General features: G+C 43.2%; 1 protein-coding gene and 1 long non-coding RNA gene across 3 annotated transcripts; one reads left to right on the top strand and one right to left on the bottom strand.

The window, feature by feature from the left end:
- Window positions 1–2,423: 2,423 nt before the first annotated feature.
- Window positions 2,424–5,160, bottom strand: LOC116363899 (uncharacterized). Its single transcript, XR_004207894.1, has 3 exons — window positions 4,925–5,160; window positions 2,937–3,500; window positions 2,424–2,782 (listed from the first exon to the last, which is right to left on the bottom strand). It is a non-coding gene; the product is annotated as an uncharacterized LOC116363899 (long non-coding RNA).
- A 4,439-nt stretch (window positions 5,161–9,599) lies between these two features.
- On the top strand, window positions 9,600–17,826 carry ccdc112 (coiled-coil domain containing 112). Of its 2 annotated transcripts, XM_020462217.2 has the most exons (10): window positions 9,600–9,752; window positions 10,215–10,321; window positions 10,412–10,533; window positions 10,647–10,736; window positions 10,907–10,982; window positions 11,091–11,481; window positions 11,679–12,095; window positions 17,218–17,313; window positions 17,403–17,521; window positions 17,608–17,826. In XM_020462217.2, the coding sequence occupies exons 1-10, from the start codon at window positions 9,702–9,704 to the stop codon at window positions 17,636–17,638; spliced, it is 1,500 nt and encodes a 499-aa protein (XP_020317806.1). In that variant the 5' UTR covers window positions 9,600–9,701; the 3' UTR covers window positions 17,639–17,826. The 2 variants fall into 2 exon arrangements, with proteins under 2 accessions (XP_020317806.1, XP_020317818.1); XM_020462229.2 differs by lacking the exons at window positions 10,215–10,321; window positions 10,412–10,533 and having other exon boundaries at window positions 9,605–9,752.
- Window positions 17,827–21,013: the final 3,187 nt, after the last annotated feature.

The following is a 21,013-nucleotide window of genomic DNA, read 5'->3' as shown; positions in this document are numbered from 1 at the left end:
GGACAAGCCTGTTATTTAAACCTCCGTCATAAAATGAAAGTTTCTGATCCAAGGGTTATCTGGATGGTCTGTCACGTTTACATACATCTCTACGTCCTAGTTTGTCTTTTACAGGACTGTCTGTGATTCATATGTTTTGGTCCAGTGAGAATCCAGAACAAGAGAGGGGAGTGTATATTAGGTAAAGCTAGTGACTGTGCTGTGAATAGTTGTATTTCCCTCTCACTGATCTGAGAGATGGGTCTACAGTGACATGGGCGAGCAGCTGTTAGCTTAGCATGGGGGGGGGGGCTGTTTGCTATCTCTGTTTAGGCCCAGTTCACTTTCCTGGCATGGACGCTCGAGCCCCTGGATTTATGTGGTGGTATGCATTACCCTTGATTCGTCTCTACATTGCAGCTGATGTACCCAACGGACTGCCTCCAGGCCTCAGGTTTCTATAACCACCACCATCTGCCTTTTTCAACAGGGCCATTTTAGGCTGTCCCGTATGAACAAATAATATAGCTCTAAACACTAGTATTGCTATATTTATATACCATAGTATTCACTGTAGTGTTTTTGCGGACATGACTGTAGTATACTGTAGTGTTTTTGCGGACATGACTGTAGTATACTGTAGTGTTTATGCCGACATGACTGTAGTATTTACTAGAGTGTTTTTGCGGACATGACTGTAGTATACTGTAGTGTTTTTGCGGACATGACTGTAGTATTTACTAGAGTGTTTTTGCGGACATGACTGTAGTATTTACTAGAGTGTTTTTGCGGACATGACTGTAGTATTTACTAGAGTGTTTTTGCGGACATGACTGTAGTATACTGTAGTGTTTTTGCCGACATGACTGTAGTATTTACTAGAGTGTTTTTGCGGACATGACTGTAGTATACTGTAGTGTTTTTGCGGACATGACTGTAGTATACTGTAGTGTTTTTGCGGACATGACTGTAGTATACTGTAGTGTTTTTGCCGACATGACTAGTATACTGTAGTGTTTTTGCCAACATGACTGTAGTATTTACTAGAGTGTTTTTGCGGACATGACTGTAGTATACTGTAGTGTTTTTGCCGACATGACTGTAGTATTTACTAGAGTGTTTTTGCGGACATGACTGTAGTATACTGTAGTGTTTTTGCGGACATGACTGTAGTATTTACTAGAGTGTTTTTGCGGACATGACTGTAGTATTTACTAGAGTGTTTTTGCGGACATGACTAGTATTTACTAGAGTGTTTTTGCGGACATGACTGTAGTATACTGTAGTGTTTTTGCGGACATGACTGTAGTATTTACTAGAGTGTTTTTGCGGACATGACTGTAGTATTTACTAGAGTGTTTTTGCGGACATGACTAGTATTTACTAGAGTGTTTTTGCGGACATGACTGTAGTATTTACTAGAGTGTTTTTGCGGACATGACTGTAGTATACTGTAGTGTTTTTGCCGACATGACTGTAGTATTTACTAGAGTGTTTTTGCGGACATGACTGTAGTATACTGTAGTGTTTTTGCGGACATGACTGTAGTATACTGTAGTGTTTTTGCCGACATGACTGTAGTATACTGTAGTGTTTTTGCCGACATGACTGTAGTATACTGTAGTGTTTTTGCCAACATGACTGTAGTATTTACCAGAGTGTTTTTGCGGACATGACTGTAGTATACTGTAGTGTTTTTGCCGACATGACTGTAGTATTTACTAGAGTGTTTTTGTTGTATTATCTGTCAGATGAGGGCAGTGGGAAGGTAGGCCCCTAAATGGAAGGTAATCCGACAAAGAAAACGAGTAGGTGGACAGTACATTGCGAAAAACATTAGCAGCTCAGCATTGTACATGAGGACGCACAACTGCACACGTTTTGACTACTAGAGTCTTCCTAAGGAAGCGTTAAGCTACTACTAGTCTTCCTCAGGAAGCGTTAAGCTACTACTAGTCTTCCTCAGGCAGCGTTAAGCTACTACTAGTCTTCCTCAGGCAGCGTTAAGCTACTACTAGAATCTTCCTAAGGAAGCGTTAAGCTACTACTAGTCTTCCTCAGGCAGCGTTAAGCTACTACTAGTCTTCCTAAGGAAGCGTTAAGCTACTACTAGTCTTCCTCAGGCAGCGTTAAGCTACTACTAGAATCTTCCTAAGGAAGCGTTAAGCTACTACTAGAATCTTCCTCAGGCAGCGTTAAGCTACTACTAGAATCTTCCTCAGGCAGCGTTAAGCTACTACTAGAGTCTTACTCAGGCAGCGTTAAGCTACTAATAGAGTCTTCCTCAGGCAGCGTTAAGCTACTACTAGAGTCTTGCTAAGACAGCGTTAAGATACTACTAGAGTCTCCCTAAGGCATCGTTAAGCTACTCCTATTTGTATTCCTGTGTAAATATTTTGTTGACATAGAAGTGGGGTCTTTCTCCTTGAAGACACCTACTAGGGAAATACAAAGAGCACATTTTCCATAACCTGAAGGTAGGTCAATTTATTTGGTTGTTCCAAAATTCGTTACAATTTCAAATCAATTTGGTTACAATTCTAAAACAAACAATTCAAACAATAAGTAATCAATCCAACTTAATCTCATCAAATCAAAAGAAAAACCAACAAGAAAAAATATATAAAAACGAATGAATGCATTAAATTAAGACAACCTGAGAAGCAAGTAGAGACACCAGGGAGACAGAGGTCAATGGGGGTACTTCCCTGTGGCCTGCTTACTCCAGGTGAAGGTCTGGTGTTTGGTCCCACCTCTGCGCCATATCCGGTGTGATGATGAATGGTTCTGGTTCTGTGAGAGGCTAGTGTAGAAGGGGGAAGAGATGGAGAGGGAATTCGGTGGTGGAGGGTATGATATGATTTTTATTTTACTAGGCAAGTCTGTTAAGAACAAATTCTTATTTTCAATGACGGCCTAGGGACTGCCTGTTCAAGGGCAGAACGACAGATTTGTACCTTGTCAGCTCGGGGGTTTGAACTTGCAACCTTCCGGTTACTAGTCCAACGCGCTAACCACTAGGCTACCCTGCCGCCCCGTATGTCCATCGGCCTGTGCTGGTGTTGGAGGAGGATCGATGTGGTGGCAAGGCTGGAGGCTGGAAGACAGAGGGAGCAAACAGGCCCCAGACCCTTCTGGCTACGGAGCACTCACAAACAGTTGGTGGGTGTGTTCAGTGCGAGTGCCACCGGTGGGGGAAGTTTTCTGTAGGTATCTTGTGCCGTTATAGATGGATTCCCTGGTGAAGAGGAAAACATGAACAGCCAGCCATCTGAGGAAAGTCCTGTTCCAAGTTTGATCATTTCGTTGCAGGGGTGGATGAGGGAGGTGGATGAGCACATCTAGTGGGTTGTTTGTGTTATTGGGTGGTTCTTGGCTGTTCAAAGGTCTTGGTGTGCCACACCACTGACTGCCTGGTACTCCCCTGTACTGACTTTATGGTGGACTGAGGCTGTAGGTATGTCGGTAGGTAGGACTGGGGTCTGAACGTATAGTTCAGAGCATCTGCTCTTTACTATAACCTGTAGGGAACACAATATATGGTCTATACTCACTTATGGGTGGCACAAATTGGGATATGGGAATGGGTAGTATTTACTAAACAGTTTTTTTAATGTATTATCTTTGGCGGAAATGGGAGCTTTCTCCTCGAGGAAAACTCCTGGGCAAATACTATGAGCAAATGTTCCATATTCTGTAGAACTGGCATCTGAACAGATAGTTCAGTGCCTCTGCTCTTTTCTATAACCTGTAGGGAACACAATGTATGGTTCATACTTCACATGTAGGTTTCTCATGATTGGCATAAATTTGGGATATGGGGGATGGTAATGGGTGGAGTATATGCAAATTAAATAATGTAGTAATACTATAGTTTAAAAAACATAGTGTTTTTGCATATAATACTGTAGTGTTTAATATAGTATTCACCAGTGTACTACAAAATTCTATTGTAAGCACTACATTATCAAAGAATACTACAGTGTGGAATATAGTATTCTACAATATACTACCAAATGATATAGTAAGTACTACACCTGACCGAGGGATACTACAGAGTGTAGTTTAGTATTTTACAGTATACAAATCAAACTTTATTGGTTGTATAAACATATTCAGCAGATGTTATTGCGGGTGTAGTGAAAAGCTTGTCAGGAGTCATAAACAGGGTGACCATGTCTATTGGTGCCATACTACAGTTTACTACAGTTTACTTCAGAATACTATACAATTCTAAAGTAAGTACCATGGTATTCTCTAGCAAACTGTAGTATTTTTTATGTGGGGTCAACCTCTCTTTTCACACATTCAACATGTCTCAATTTATTCAGTGGAATGGACGGATTGCCTGGTCCCAGATCTGTTTGTGCTCTTGTCTACTCTATTGTCATTGTCAAGCCAAACAGAATTATTTGTATGTGCTGTGAATGGCAATTCAGTTTTTTGCTGCCAAGTACGGCCTACATGTAGTAATAATAATAATAATAAACTACCACTAACTAAAATGTCATTCATTTCTAATTAGGAGTTAGCAAGAGAGCAGTAAGAGACTTGCAAGCAGGCCACTGGACTGATGCATCACAAACACATACCATGAGTCATGCTGCTTCCATGCTAATAACAAAAGGACTCATACATCACACAAGACAACAGAAACTTGATAAGGGTGTGAACAGGATACCGATGCCATCCAGCAAGGTGTTTCACTCAGAACTATTTCCCGTGAGCAATTTGAGGAGTGCTATTTATAACTTTAGTGTACTGTAGTAGTACTGCATTAAAGAGGAAGAGGATCATTTATTTTAATGTTAGAAATAATCGAATCATCAAGAGGTGCACAGAGAGGAAATATTTTGTTTACAATTAGTCCTTCCACATATGTCAGCTAATACATGTGGCACTAATACTTGACCTACTTTATGCATGTGTTTGTGCTATCACTTACCATTTAAATGGGTATCATTTTCCTTGGAGGGATGTTGTTGTTGTAGGCTGCAAGGTTATTGACCTATGAAGAAACCAAAATGTGTGCTATCAGTAACAATTGAATTTAGCGGATACATGCTTAACAAAGGTTATCCGTTGATGTCATATGACAAGTCAGGCTGCAAAATTGAATAGAGTCTGGACAACCACTTTTTGTATGAACAAAAGGTTGAATTCTAGTCAAATATCCAGTGTAGCCAAAGTCCGTGGACTAGTTTTATGTAACTCTATGTCCCCATTGATTTGTCAATCACTTTGTTTGACATGTTAATGAGACAACCAGAAAGGAGGGCATAATATAGTATGTTGGCCTCATAAAAGTTAACAGAAATGTCAATAACATAGCTGAGGTAGGGAGGTCAGGTCATGGTGTAAATGTTTAGTCAGCATTTGTAGTGCCAAACAAGTGAAGCCACATGGCAAGTGGCAACAACCCTGTGCTTGAGTGGCATGCCTACAATGAGCGAATTTCACAGCTCACACAGGTAGATATGTAATACTATCACTCCTACAGAGCAGACCTCACACTCTCCAACAAACAAGGGTAGAGTTGACTGACGCCATGCTTGTGTTGCATTCTAGGACATACATATCCTTCTGAGAAAAAAAGCCCATGTGATAAAAAAAAGTGTATTTCTTGATCTTTTTATTCTTTCAACAACACCCATGACAAATTCTATACGTGTATTCATTCTCCAGTCATCATAAAAAGATTTATGGAGGGAAGACACTGTCAGAGATGGAAAGTAACGAATTATAACTTTTTACTTGAGTAGTTTTTTTAACTAGTAGTTTTACTTCTAGTGAGATTTCATTAAAGTAACAGTACTTCTACTTGTGTAGGATATTTCAGTACTCTTTCCACCCCTGGACACTGTGTTTGCTTATAATTTACTGTATTTGTAGTGCTTGACTTGAACAGGAACACACCAGTTTGTTTTCTACTGCTTGAGTTCTGGTCCCTCTTATAGAATATTGGCTATTTTATGGCACCTAAATATGTACAGTACTGTGTGGTACCCAGAAGAGTACCAGCCCCTATTTCAGTCTACTTCAAGCACTTTGTATGTGTACATAGCAGTGATATTTTGTGGTGACAGATACCTGCATAGGACCCTGTTTCACCAAGGAGGTAGACAGAAGAAGTAAACACTGTCCAAACCAATGCGAGATGATAAAATACAAATTCCTGTTGATATAGCTCTGCTTTCACCTAGTCATCCCAGCTTGTGCCATGTGTTTCTATACTGAGCTCAGTTAACAACAAATACATTGCTACATGTGTAAAATGCATACCTTTCAATAGTTGCGAATGAAAACCCTTGTACCATCCCGTGTCAATTCACAAAACAGACCTTAATTTTGATCCATAACTGAAAACAAAGCTTCAGCTAATTGACACAATGTTGTGATTGTGACCTCAATATTGTTTCCTGATACCAGTGATTCTAAAGTTAAATTGCAGTAAAGTCACAGACTGTAAATCTGAGCCAGAGATTACTTTCTATCCATGACATGAGGTATTTGTAATTATGGTGAACTATCCCTTTAAAAAGATTACAGGGACCCAATTGTCTGTCTAAAACGACCCACTTCCTATCTATTATTAAAAAGATGATCCTCGGGGTATTTACTTTAATCTTGGCATTGTCTTGTGCTGGATCTGTTTTTCTACTTTATTGTTGGACAAAGTTAGATTGACCTCTCATCAGATTATATTTTTTACTACCATTTGACATTTTAAGATTGTTAATCATCATACTAGCACACTAAAATCCCTGAAATCAAGTCGAAGACTAGGAGAGGTGGGGGAAGGTAAGTAGCGTGTGTTCTCACACAGCAGAGAATAAGGGGAGGAGTCACACGATGGGCTCCTGGGTGGCGCAGCGGTCTAAGGCACAGCATCTCAGTGCAAGAGTCATCACTACAGACTCTGGTTTGATTCCAGGCTGTATCACAACCGGACGTGATTGGGAGTCACATAGGGCGGCGCACAATTGGCCCAGCATCGTCTGGTTTAGGGTTTGGCTGGGGTAGGACGTCATTGTAAATAAGAATTTGTTCTTAACTGACTTGCCTGGTTACATTTTTTAAAACACACAAAAAACACTAGGTTACAGGGCATGTGAGGTTAGTGAACCACACAGCAGGAGAGATAGAGGGTACCTAAGCACAGAGGGAAAGACACTTGGAGCGATCACTCTCCCACTTGTCCCAGGTTCACCCAAAGCTCAAACCCTTACACCCTCACAGAGGTCGCTGGCTGGAGTTACAAACATGACCAAGCTCAAGACAGTCAGCTCAGCTTTCTCTCATGGGACTCCAGCAGCAGTGGTCAGCCGTCAGAAGGTTTTACTATGCCTGCTGTGTGTGTGTTTGTAACCAATCTGTTATCCACCAGAAGGCAGTTGAAAACAAGCTGCACCCAGAAGAGTCAATTACACGGATACACACAGACCAGTCATCGGTAAATATATCTAACTCACTTCTGAAGAAGGAGGGAGACATGCTACGCATCTTGCTAGTATGTTAGTAAGAATATCTTACAAATAAACTATGCAAATTATTTTACGCTATTATTTTTCACTATGTCATCTGTCTATGAGAATTACTATTGTGAAATGACATTCCAATTGCTGATATCTATTGCATACATTCTGTCCAAAATACACATGGCTAGCCTAGCTTTCCCCATGTGTCCAATTTGTTATTTCAATTAGTATAATGCTATGGTCTTTACATCTCTTTAATCAATTTAAATTTCTTTCTGAGCTGGTGACAAAAATAGGACATTTGAATGTGTGCTTTTCTTGGATCGTTTGCTATTTATGCCTTTACACCCACGGAATGGCGATCATCCTTAATATCCTCCTTCAATAATGGATTTCAGTTTCTATTCATATTCACTTACTCCAGAGAATTGTCAAGCCATCTAGCACAGAAATTGTGGCTGCTGGCCATCATTTAAAAGGTGTCTTAAAATAACCTAATCATCAACAGACAGCAGATTATTTGAGTGTGTATGTATGTATGTTGAGGTGATATCCATATTTTGGACTGTTGGATTTGTATTTTATTTTATTGAACCTTTATGTAACTAGGCAAGTCAGTTAAGAACAAGTTCTTATTTACATTGACGTCCTACCCCGGCCAAACCCTAACCTGGACGACACTGGGCCAATTGTGCTCTGCCCTATGGGACTCCCAATCACGGCCGGTTGTGATACAGCCTGGAATCGAACCAGGGTCTGTAGTGACGCCTCTAGCACTGAAATGCAGTGCCTTAAACCGTTGCGTCACTCGGGATGACCTTTCTTTCTTTCTGCCTGTCTGTCTGTCTGTCTGTCTGACGAGCTGATGACCAGTAAATGAGCTACAAAGATCGAAATGATCAGCTGCGCCCTCTGCTGGTGTAGCCAAATCAGTAAAGAGGATGGTTACCACTTGTAGCCGACTTCATGGTGACGTTTTTTAAATACAATTTCTACATTTTTAAATTTTGTTTTATTTTTTTAATTGGAGAAAAATCAGTATACATATAAGAAGTATACAAACAGACAATGATACCATATGCTAGGGGGTATACAAAGACCTTAAAAGATGCACACACATTGATTGTTTTCACAGCTTTCTTATTAGAAGAATGTATAATGGTCTTCATGTACTGCTCGAATTCCTTATAGAAAACACAGAAGCGTGGTTGAATTTACATTTATGAATATGAAATTGTGCCATTAGCACAATTAGATCTATAAGGTAAAATAGTTTTTCTTTATCTTTATTATGGTTAAGGAAACCGAGCAGCACATTCTCCCATAAAAAAAAAAAAAGCAATCAAGAATATTAACAATTATAAAACTGTGAATATCTTTCCATAATTGTTTTACATGTAGACAATGCCAAAATAAATGTGAAACTTGTTTCTGGATGCTCAACACAAAAAGTACAATCAATGTTAATGTCTTTTTTAAGTTTCTTCAGGTAATGATTCGCAGGTTAATACTTATGGATCGTTCTGAAAGATACCTCTTTGACCTTGTTAACAAGCAAGTATTTCTGTCGTAATAACTAGACTTTTTCCCAACATATATTAGTGAACAATGTATTCCAGTAACTTGTGACATAAGGAATGGATACAATATCCCTTTGAAATAAAGCACTTATAGACCTATTGTTCTGAGGGAGCAAGGAGAAACATATGAATCCTTATTGGAGAGTCAACTGGATTAAGCGAAGGTAGGTCAAGAAGGTGAGGTCTGGCGACACCTCTAAATAACATGATAGTTCCAGATGGAATAGCATCAAAGACGCCATGGCGACGTTGGCTGGCTAAACTCAGTAGAAAACTTCATCCGGTCTAACGATCGTCTCGCGCCAAACTGCGCATGTGCAGGCCATCAAATCAAAGGCAGTCATATATTATATTTTTTTTTGTTGACGAAAATGAAAACGTGTCAGTTTGTCACTTTCACGAGGTTGGAGTACTAACATGTTCAACTACTTAAGACATTGGCTCAAATCTAAGTTTTGTCTTTAAAATTTGAGAAAATTAACAACTAAGAACAAATGTTTCACTTGTCTCATTGACTTCACGAACTCCAAACCCCGGCCTGGTCTATTTGGTCTGTTTCACAAGCCTTCCCGGAAGTCTTGCGATGTTGTGCCTCTGAGTTTTGAAACTCTGTGGGACGGTTCGGCTCAACAGATGTGGTCTCATTAAAGTTTTAAAATTCAATATGAAAATGGCTTCCATAACAACCACAGAGCTTTTTGATGCACAACTCCTGGTAATAACGTTTTATTGTCCTCTATATGTATTTAAATTGTTGGAAGTTGCCAGCAAACGATACTTTACACAATATTATTTTAACGTTGAGTAAAATCTTATAAGCTTCTTCGCTAAGAACAAAGGAAACCAAAATAGCTAACCAGCCAGCCAGGTTGCCAACAACAAACACAGCAATTATATTTTGTGTGTATGCTATGCTACCTAACCTTGCTTTCTAACGTGCTTCACTTTAAACATACACGTTTTTTTCTTCTGTTTGCGTTGCTGTCTGACAACTCTTTTGGGATATTTCTGCCAACTTCTAGAGACAGTAAATAATGACCACCGTAGGAGGAGTTGTCAGACAGCACAAACAGATCTGAGCCCAGGCTAGAATATTAGGTATTGCATTATCTAATGACAGAAAACGTATTGGCTGACTGTTAGACCTGGCTCATACTAGCTTTTGTTTTCTCATAAGGAAGGTGACTTCATCACAGCTACTCACCACAATGCACAACGTTTGGAAGTTAGAGTTTTCCAACAAAAGACAGAGTTTCTCAGAAATGCAGAGAAACTTAGAAAACAGTAAGTTCCTCGTATTAATATGCAGGGGAATTGAGATTATACATGCACATCTATTGTATTGAGACTCATTTTCTATTGTTCTTAAAACAGGATTGAGAAACTTGAGAAAGAGAAGATGTTGAATACACAAAACAGGAAGAATGGGCTTTCAGATGGATTTAGAGTATTGGAAGAGTTTGATAAAGGTCTTCAGGATGATCGAAATACTGAGCGTGTGTATTTTTGTGGTTTTAGTACTCTTTGTATGTCACTTCAATATTTTACTGACTAAAACGTAATTTGAACATCTTTAATAATAATGTTGCTCATGTTCTTTGTCCCTCAGAAATGAACGTGCAAAATCATCTGATGAAAATCCATAATGGTGTAAATAAATTTCAGATGCAGCTGACTGACGTGAAGCCTACCCCTGAGTGTAAGTCATATGCTGGTTGATGGTTAAACATGTGCATGGAAACAGTACAGATTGGGGAGTCATGACATTCATGTTTTTATGAAGCCAGTTCAATTTGATACCCACTTCACCTCCCTGTATACCCTCTGTTATACTTTACCTACTTAGAAATGCTGTTGATTGTTTTTTAGTAATTGAGAAACTGAAAGAAATAATGACAGAAGTTGAAAATTCAATCAACACTTTCAAGGGGGATCAACGTCAAAGGTATGAGATGTTCAATGTTTTAACAGCTGTCAGCTGTCATGTCATGTTTCAAAATGACTTGATTATAGTTTAGACTGAGATTAAATGCTTCTTTCTTATTCTTTTTAGTTTTGAGGATCTATTGAAAGAGGAAAGAACATGCAGCCAGGAGATAAGTGCTTTTGAAAAGAAGATTGAGACTTGGTCTTTGGCTGTAAAAGCAGACCCAAAGTTGCCCACTGCTCCCCCAGGCAAGGTGTGTCTGGCCAAAGCCCTAGAGGAGGACCTCCCACCAGAGGTGACCGCACTAGAGAGGTTCCTACAGCAAACTGGAGGGAAGCAGGGGGCCTGGGATCAGTATGACCATCAGAGCTTTCTGAAAGTGTGGACCAAGCACAATGGCAAACCAGCCTATAGGAAAGAGGCTTTGCTCTACCTGCCAGGCAAAACCCAAGAAGATGTTGAACAGCATGAAGATTGGTATCTTGAGCTCCTGTACCTCCAGGAGAAGAAGAAAGAGGTAGACTGGGCATCACTTTGTAGGCAATGTAATGAGTTTCCAGTCACTTTCAACTGTAGATGGCTAGAACAGTACCGCCATTTATGAGCTCTGAAATGTCAGTCAGCTATTTCTTTTGAACTGTTATATTGCATGAATATACTTGTAATATTCATTTTGTCTTATAATTTTGCTAATTTGCACTATCCATGCACCAGGCCATTTACCGGTGGAAGGCTGAGAGACAGCAGGAGAGGGCTGCAAGGCTGCAACACCAGGATGAGCTGGAGAGCGTTGCCAGGAGGGAGAGGGAGGCGCAGGCTGAGACCCAGCAGCGTAGGGCTGAGGAGGAGAGGAGGGAGGCGGTGGCTCGCCTGGAGGGGTGGAAAAGGCAGTGCAGGCTGCGCCTGGAGCAGGAGGAGGAGCAGAGGCTCACTGAGGAGATCCTGCAGCGGAGACAAGCCAAGGAGGAGCGCAGGAGACAGCTGGAGGTGAAGCTGGTTCTGGAGGCCCACATTCGGCAGAAGAAGGAGGAGGAAGAACTTCTGACCATGCAGAAGGAGGAACAGGAACAGGCTGACATGGAGGAGAAGAAGAGACTGGCAGGCTACGGCATCAAACGCTTTCAGGAAAGGGTATGTGAAGGATTAGTATTTACAATGGTACTACTCAAGTTTGTATATACAGTGCATTCGGGAAGTATTCAGACCCCTTGACCTTTTCCACATTTTGTTATAGCCTTACTCTAAAATGGATTAAATAAAATATTTTCCTCATCAATCGACACACAATACCCCATAATGACAAGGCAAAAACAGGTTTTTAGAAATGTTTGCAAATGTATTAAAAATAAAAAGCAGATACCTAATTTATATAAGTATTCAGACCCTTTGCTATGAGACTCGACATTGAGCTCAGGTGCATCCTGTTTCCATTGATCATCCTTGAGCTGTTTCTACAACTCGATTGGAGTCCACCTGTGGTAAATTCATTTGATTGGACATGATTTCAAATCAAATCAAAACTCTACCTACATGTATATATTACACCAATTACCTCGACTAACCAGTGCCCGCGCACAATGACTTTGTACCGGTACCCCCTGTATATAGCCTCCACATTGACTCTGTACCGGTACCCCCTGTATATAGCCTCCACATTGACTCTGTACCGGTACCCCCTGTATATAGCCTCCACATTGACTCTGTACCGGTACCCCCTGTATATAGCCTCCACATTGACTCTGTACTGGTACCCCCTGTATAAAGCCTCCACATTGACTCTGTACCGGTACCCCCTGTATATAGCCTCCACATTGACTCTGTACTGGTACCCCCTGTATATAGCCTCCACATTGACTCTGTACCGGTACCCCCTGTATATAGCCTCCACATTGACTCTGTACCGGTACCCCCTGTATATAGTCTCCACATTGACTCTGTACCGGTACCCCCTGTATATAGTCTCCACATTGACTCTGTACTGGTACCCCCTGTATATAGCCTCCACATTGACTCTGTACCGGTACCCCCTGTATATAGCCTCCGCATTGACTCTGTACTGGTACCCCCTGTATATAGCCTCCACATTGACTCTGTACCGGTACCCCCTGTATATAGCCTCCACATTGACTTTGTACCGGTACCCCCTGTATATAACCTCCACATTGACTCTGTACCAGTACCCCCTGTATATAGCCTCCACATTGACTCTGTACCAGTACTCCCTGTATATAGCCTCCACATTGACTTTGTACCGGTACCCCCTGTATATAGCCTCCACATTGACTCTGTACCAGTACTCCCTGTATATAGCCTCCACATTGACTTTGTACCGGTACCCCCTGTATATAGCCTCCACATTGACTCTGTACCAGTACCCCCTGTATATAGCCTCCACATTGACTCTGTACCAGTACTCCCTGTATATAGCCTCCACATTGACTTTGTACCGGTACCCCCTGTATATAGCCTCCACATTGACTCTGTACCAGTACCCCCTGTATATAGCCTCCACATTGACTCTGTACCGGTACCCCCTGTATATAGCCTCCACATTGACTCTGTACTGGTACCCCCTGTATATAGCCTCCACATTGACTCTGTACCGGTACCCCCTGTATATAGCCTCCACATTGACTCTGTACCGGTACCCCCTGTATATAGCCTCCACATTGACTCTGTACTGGTTCCCCCTGTATATAGCCTCCACATTGACTCTGTACTGGTACCCCCTGTATATAGCCTCCACATTGACTCTGTACTGGTACCCCCTGTATATAGCCTCCACATTGACTCTGTACCGGTACCCCCTGTATATAGCCTCCACATTGACTCTGTACCGGTACCCCCTGTATATAGCCTCCACATTGACTCTGTACTGGTACCCCCCCTGTATATAGCCTCCACATTGACTCTGTACCGGTACCCCCTGTATATAGCCTCCACATTGACTCTGTACTGGTACCCCCTGTATATAGCCTCCACATTGACTCTGTACTGGTTCCCCCTGTATATAGCCTCCACATTGACTCTGTACTGGTACCCCCCTGTATATAGCCTCCACATTGACTCTGTACCGGTACCCCCTGTATATAGCCTCCACATTGACTCTGTACTGGTACCCCCTGTATATAGCCTCCACATTGACTCTGTACCGGTACCCCCTGTATATAGCCTCCACATTGACTCTGTACCGGTACCCCCTGTATATAGCCTCCACATTGACTCTGTACCGGTACCCCCTGTATATAGCCTCCACATTGACTCTGTACCGGTACCCCCTGTATATAGCCTCCACATTGACTCTGTACCAGTACCCCCTGTATATAGCCTCCACATTGACTCTGTACCGGTACCCCCTGTATATAGCCTCCACATTGACTCTGTACCGGTACTCCCTGTATATAGCCTCCACATTGACTCTGTACCGGTACCCCCTGTATATAGCCTCCACATTGACTCTGTACCGGTACTCCCTGTATATAGCCTCCACATTGACTCTGTACCGGTACCCCCTGTATATAGCCTCCACATTGACTCTGTACCAGTACCCCCTGTATATAGCCTCCACATTGACTCTGTACCAGTACCCCCTGTATATAGCCTCCACATTGACTCTGTACCAGTACCCCCTGTATATAGCCTCCACATTGACTCTGTACCAGTACCCCCTGTATATAGCCTCCACATTGACTCTGTACCGGTACTCCCTGTATATAGCCTCCACATTGACTCTGTACCAGTACCCCCTGTATATAGCCTCCACATTGACTCTGTACCGGTACTCCCTGTATATAGCCTCCACATTGACTCTGTACCGGTACCCCCTGTATATAGCCTCCACATTGACTCTGTACCAGTACCCCCTGTATATAGCCTCCACATTGACTCTGTACCGGTACTCCCTGTATATAGCCTCCACATTGACTCTGTACAGGTACCCCCTGTATATAGCCTCCACATTGACTCTGTACCGGTACCCCCTGTATATAGCCTCCACATTGACTCTGTACCGGTACCCCCTGTATATAGCCTCCACATTGACTCTGTACCGGTACCCCCTGTATATAGCCTCCACATTGACTCTGTTCCGGTACCCCCTGTATATAGCCTCCACATTGACTCTGTACAGGTACCCCCTGTATATAGCCTCCACATTGACTCTGTACAGGTACCCCCTGTATATAGCCTCCACATTGACTCTGTACCGGTACCCCCTGTATATAGCCTCCACATTGACTCTGTACCAGTATCCCCTGTATATAGCCTCCACATTGACTCTGTACCGGTACCCCCTGTATATAGCCTCCACATTGACTCTGTACCGGTACCCCCTGTATATAGCCTCCACATTGACTCTGTACCGGTACCCCCTGTATATAGCCTCCACATTGACTCTGTACAGGTACCCCCTGTATATAGCCTCCACATTGACTCTGTACAGGTACCCCCTGTATATAGCCTCCACATTGACTCTGTACCGGTACCCCCTGTATATAGCCTCCACATTGACTCTGTACCAGTATCCCCTGTATATAGCCTCCACATTGACTCTGTACCGGTACCCCCTGTATATAGCCTCCACATTGACTCTGTACCAGTATCCCCTGTATATAGCCTCCACATTGACTCTGTACAGGTACCCCCTGTATATAGCCTCCACATTGACTCTGTACCAGTATCCCCTGTATATAGCCTCCACATTGACTCTGTACAGGTACCCCCTGTATATAGCCTCCACATTGACTCTGTACCGGTACCCCCTGTATATAGCCTCCACATTGACTCTGTACCAGTATCCCCTGTATATAGCCTCCACATTGACTCTGTACCGGTACCCCCTGTATATAGTCTCGCTTGTTATTTTACTGCTGCTGTTTAATTATTTGTTACTTTTATTTTCTATTTTTTACTTAACACTTATTTTAATTAATGTTTCTTCATTTCTTAAAGCATTGTTGGTTAAGGGCTTGTAAGTAAGCATTTCACTGTAAGTTCTACACCTGTTGTATTCGGTGCATGTGACAAATACAATTGGATTTAAATCAAATCCAATTGACAGGCACACACCTGTCTATATAAGGTCCCACAGTTGACAGTGCATGTTAGAGATAAAAACCAAGCCATGAGGTTGAAGAAATTGTCCGTAGAGCTCCGAGACAGGATTGTGTCGAGGTACAGATCTGGGGAAGGGTACCAAAACATTTCTGTAGCTTTGAAGGTTCCCAAGAACACAGTGGCCTCCATCGTTCTTAAATGGAGTTTGGAACCACCAAGACTCTTCCGAGAGCTGGCCGCCCGGCCAAACTGAGCAATCGTGGGGAGAAGGGCCTTGATCAGGGAGGTGACCAGGAACCTGATGGTCAATCTGACAGAGCTCCAGAGTTCCTCTGTGGAGATGGGAGAAACTTCCAGAAGGTCAACCATCTTTGCAGCACTCCACCAATAAGGCCTTTTTGGTAGAGTGACAGACGGAAGCCACTCCTCAGTAAAACAAGATTCTCTGGTCTGATGAAACCAAGATTGAACTCTTTGGCCTGAATGCCAACCGTCAGGAGGAAACCTAGCACCATGCCTATGGTGAAGTATGGTGGTGGCAGCATCATGTTATGGGAATGTTTTTCATCGGCAGGGACTGGGAGACTAGTCAGGATCAAGGGAAAGATGAACAGAGCAAAGTATAGAGAGATCCTCGATGAAAACTTGCTGAGGACCTCAGACCCCTTCACCTTCCAACAGGACAACAACCCTAAGCACACAGCCGAGACAACACAGGAGTGGCTTCGGGACAAGTCTCTGAATGTCCTTGAATAGCCTAGCCAGAGCCCGAACTTGAACCCGATCAAATGTCTTGGAGAGACCTGAAAATAGCTGTGCAGCGACGCTCGCCGTCCAACCTGACAGAGCTTGAGAGGATCTGCAGAGAAGACTGGGAGAAACTCCCAAATACAGGTGTGCGAAGTTTGTAGTCATACCCAAGAAGACTTGAGGCTGTAATCGCTGCCAAAGGTGCTTCAACAAAGTACTGAGTACTATTTGAGGTTGCTCAAGTAGTACTTTTCTCAGTTATGTCTACTGGAGACTGGGGTGTCGGAAAGGCCGGGGTGTCGGAAAGGCCGGGGTGTCGGAAAGGCCGGGGTGTCGGAAAGACCGGGGTGTCGGAGGAAAGACCGGGGTGTCGGAGGAAAGCCCGCTGTGGAGGAAAGACCGGGGTGGAGGATAGTCAAAGTATAATGGTTCACTGACTTATCTGCAGGACTTCCAGAAGTTGGAGACAAAAGTGCAGGAGAGACAGGAGAAGGAAAAGCAGGAGCTGGATAGACAAAAGAGACTGGCTAAGCTGAAGGAGAAGGTAAGACCTTACACAGCAGCAGGCACTGATTCCATTGTACACAATGTATGCCATCCAGTTATTTTCTGCTATTCATTTGATCTCATTAGGCAGAGGCTCATATCAGCAGAGACCCTTCCAGGCTCTGCAAACCCACCAAAGGATGGGAGGAACGCACCAAAGAGATTGGACCCTCTGGGGGCGGACCTGTATTACAGATGTTTCATAGGTGAATTAGCCCAAAACATTTTCATCAGCCACTTTTTCACGATCTTCTTTCTCTGTAACTAATCTATGCTCATCACCATCTTACAGGGCTGTCCCAAGCTGGAGACAAGACTTATGAGGACGTCTGACTGGAACCAATATTTTCTTTGCTAATTTGTTTTTTATTTAATCATGCAAAATTCAATCCTCAGTGTGGTTATTTGTCATTTCAACACACTTGTATCTGTGCTTTGTGTCATTTCCACTTTTATACTATACATTATCACATTTCTTATCTGAATTAAAACATGAATAACTGCTGGCCTACACCTGTTATTTGTCTTTCTACTTATTCTGAAATTAATATTATTATAGAAGTGCATTTGACGGTAAACATTTTACATTCTTCAAATATATTTAGCGTCCAGTGTACCAAAACGGAAAAAAACATTTCAAACGTTGCAATGCAAAAGAATGGGAAACTGAGCAGAGTTGGGTTGGAAAACAGAAGGTTGAGCTCTGCTGAAGTCCCCATTTATCTTGTGTGATTTATTGAGGATGACCACCTGGATGAAATTTAAGAAACCCGTTTCGGATATGAAGAGGTGGTGGGTGAAGTAAAGGCTGTGAGGATCACGGGAAGTGGGCTTGGATCGCCTCTCAGGGAGAGGGACAAGAGGGCGGTTACGCCCGAATGGTTGTTGGATGTGGAGATGTAGTCAGAGGAACACATAGAGGTCATTAAGAAAGCGGGCAGGGGGAAAAGGAAGAAAGTGGAACATATTAAATGAGATTGAGGGTGAATTAACTGCGGTCGCAGGTGCAGTCGTCCTGTCCGTGATTGAAGATGATTTTGGCCCAATTGGAGTGAGATTTTTGGACATAATGGATCATTGCCTTCTGGTTGATTCATATGTGATGTCAGGTTGTGTGGAGAAGAGGTTGGGTCAGTGAAAGTGGCTCGAAGTGGAATTGTGTTTTTCTGCCGTCCAGAGGGAGCGTGCGCTCCACACCATGCGACGGGTCAAGAACTGTGACTTGCTATGTTATTCGGAGCAGGGTGCCATTGAAAGGAGTGATAACTGGTGTGGCGTTAAGTGTTGAGGAGGATTAATTGAAATGGAAGATTCTCAATATCTGTGATGCTCGCTGTGTCGTGCGACGCAGACCCGGTAGAGAGCGTTGCGAAACAGAGAAGACACTGTATTACTGAGTTGGGATGCAGAGTCTTTAAAAGGTAAAGTCAAGTTAGGGTCTGTAAGTTATCCCGTAAGAGCTTTTGTCCCGAACAAATTAACGTGTTTGAGGTGTCAAGCTTATGGTCATGTGGCAGCAGTGTAGGAGGGAGATTCCTAGATGTGAGAAGTGTACAGGAGGACATGAGACAAAGGAATGTGTAGTATTGGTGGAAAAATTTGTGTGTTTTTGTGAAAACTGTAGGGGTACCCATGGTGCTGGAGATGAGAGGTGTCCTGTGAGAGAAAGGCAGGTTGAGGTTGCCAGGATCAGAGCAGTACAGAAGGTGTCATATGGTGAGGCAGTGAAGAGAGTAGTACAGGAAGATTGGTCCAGAGTGAGGGATCCGGAAAGGGTCCCTGTGAGTAGGCTGAGGTCAATAGAGAGTGATAGGATGTGCTTCAGTAAGGTCGTTTTTTTGGTGTTTGTGGTCATGGTTGTCCATTGTACCGCAGGAATGGAACGTAAATCACAGAGGATAGATGTTGTGGTTGCAGAGAAGTACTTGGGTGGCACGTTAATTGGGGAGGATGGGCTTGTGGTAATGGCTGAAGCGGAATAGGTGGAATGGTAGAAAATGCATCAAAAACATGGTTTGATGCCATTCCATTTGTGCCGTTGCAGACATTATTATAATCTGTCCTCCCCTCTACAGCCTCCACTGTTGGGTGCATGAGATTTTATTACAGAAGAGTTACAAGGTGTTTTGAGTAATAGTATCCCATCCTACCAGGCGGCTGGCCTGGCTTAGGATCAGATAGGGCCAAAGTAGTGGAATAGTGGTGAGACTTTTAATGGGTGTAGGGTTTGTTGGTCTGGCAAATCTTTCACAAAGTGTAATGATACTACACAAATGTAGGCCTGATACACAGCCAATACAGTAGGTGGTGGAATGCACCTATAACATTTGTTTGCGGACCGCTATAATACCAAAGAAGAAGTAGAAGTGGAAAAGAAGGCACGTGTGGTTAGTCTCACCCATTTTGAGAACTGATGTGTCATGCGTTGCTCTTCAGAGCAGGGTATTTGTAAAGGGGATAATATCTGGTGTCTTCAGGGACGTTGACGTTGGACAAATGAAGAATATCCCAGGAGTGGTTGATGCACATTGGATGAATCGTGTGGTGAATGGAGTGAACTTAACGAGTCTGTCTGTTCTTCTGTTTTTTTTTAATATGGAGTCCCTCCCTTGCCCAGGTAAAGTTGTGGTATGTGAATCATCATGTCGGAGCGTTCGACCCAAGACTGATACAGTGTAATTATCACTGTATGGTTTTTGGATATGCCAAGTGTCTGTAGAAGTGAAAAGCTGAGATCAACACCATTATCCCAGAAACCCTAGATCCACTCCAATTTGCATACCACCCAAACAGATACACAGATGATACAATCTCGATTGCACTCCACACTGCCCTTTCCCTCCTGGACAAAAGGAACACCTACATGTGAATGCTATTCACTGACTACAGCTCAGCGTTCAACACCATAGTACCCTCAAAGCTCATCACTAAGCTAAGGATCCTGGGACTAAACACCTCCCTCTGCAACTGGATCCTGGACTTTCTGACCGGCCTCCCCCAGGTGGTGAGGGTAGGAAGCAACACATCTGGCACGCTGATCCTCAACACGGGAGCCCCTCAGGGGTGCGTACTCAGTCCCCTCCTGTACTCCCTGTTCACCCACGACTGCATGGCCAGGCATAACTCCAACACCATCATTAAGTTTGCAGACGACACAACAGTGGTAGAGCCGATCATCTACGAGACAGCCTATAGTGAGGTCAGAGACCTGGCCGGGTGGTGCCAGAATAACAACCTATCTCTAAACGTAAACAAGACTATGGAGATGATTGTGGACCACAGGAAAAGGAGGACCGAGCACGCCCCCATTCTCATCCACGGGGCTGTAGTGGAGGAGGTTGAGAGCTTCAAGTTCCTTGGTGTCCACATCAACAACAAACTAGAATAGTCCAAACACACCAAGACAGTCATGAAGAGGGCACGTCAAAGCCTATTCCGCCTCAGGAAACTATAAAGATTTGGCATGGGTCCTCAGATCCTCAAAGGGTTCTACAGCTGCAACATCGAGAGCATCCTGACTGGTTGCATCACTGCCTGGTACGGCAATTGCTCGGCCTCTGACCGCAAGGCACTCGAGAGTGTAGTGCGTATGGCCCAGTACATCACTGGGGCTAAGCTGCACTGCCATCCAGGACCTCTATACCAGGCGGTTTCAGAGGAAGGCCCTAAAAATTGTCAAAGACCTCAGCCACCCCAGT

The sequence above is a fragment of the Oncorhynchus kisutch genome, linkage group LG3 (genome assembly GCF_002021735.2).
Source record: "Oncorhynchus kisutch isolate 150728-3 linkage group LG3, Okis_V2, whole genome shotgun sequence".
NCBI classification, from domain to species: Eukaryota; Metazoa; Chordata; class Actinopteri; order Salmoniformes; family Salmonidae; genus Oncorhynchus; species Oncorhynchus kisutch.
This window is presented reverse-complemented; position numbering and strand designations above follow the sequence as displayed.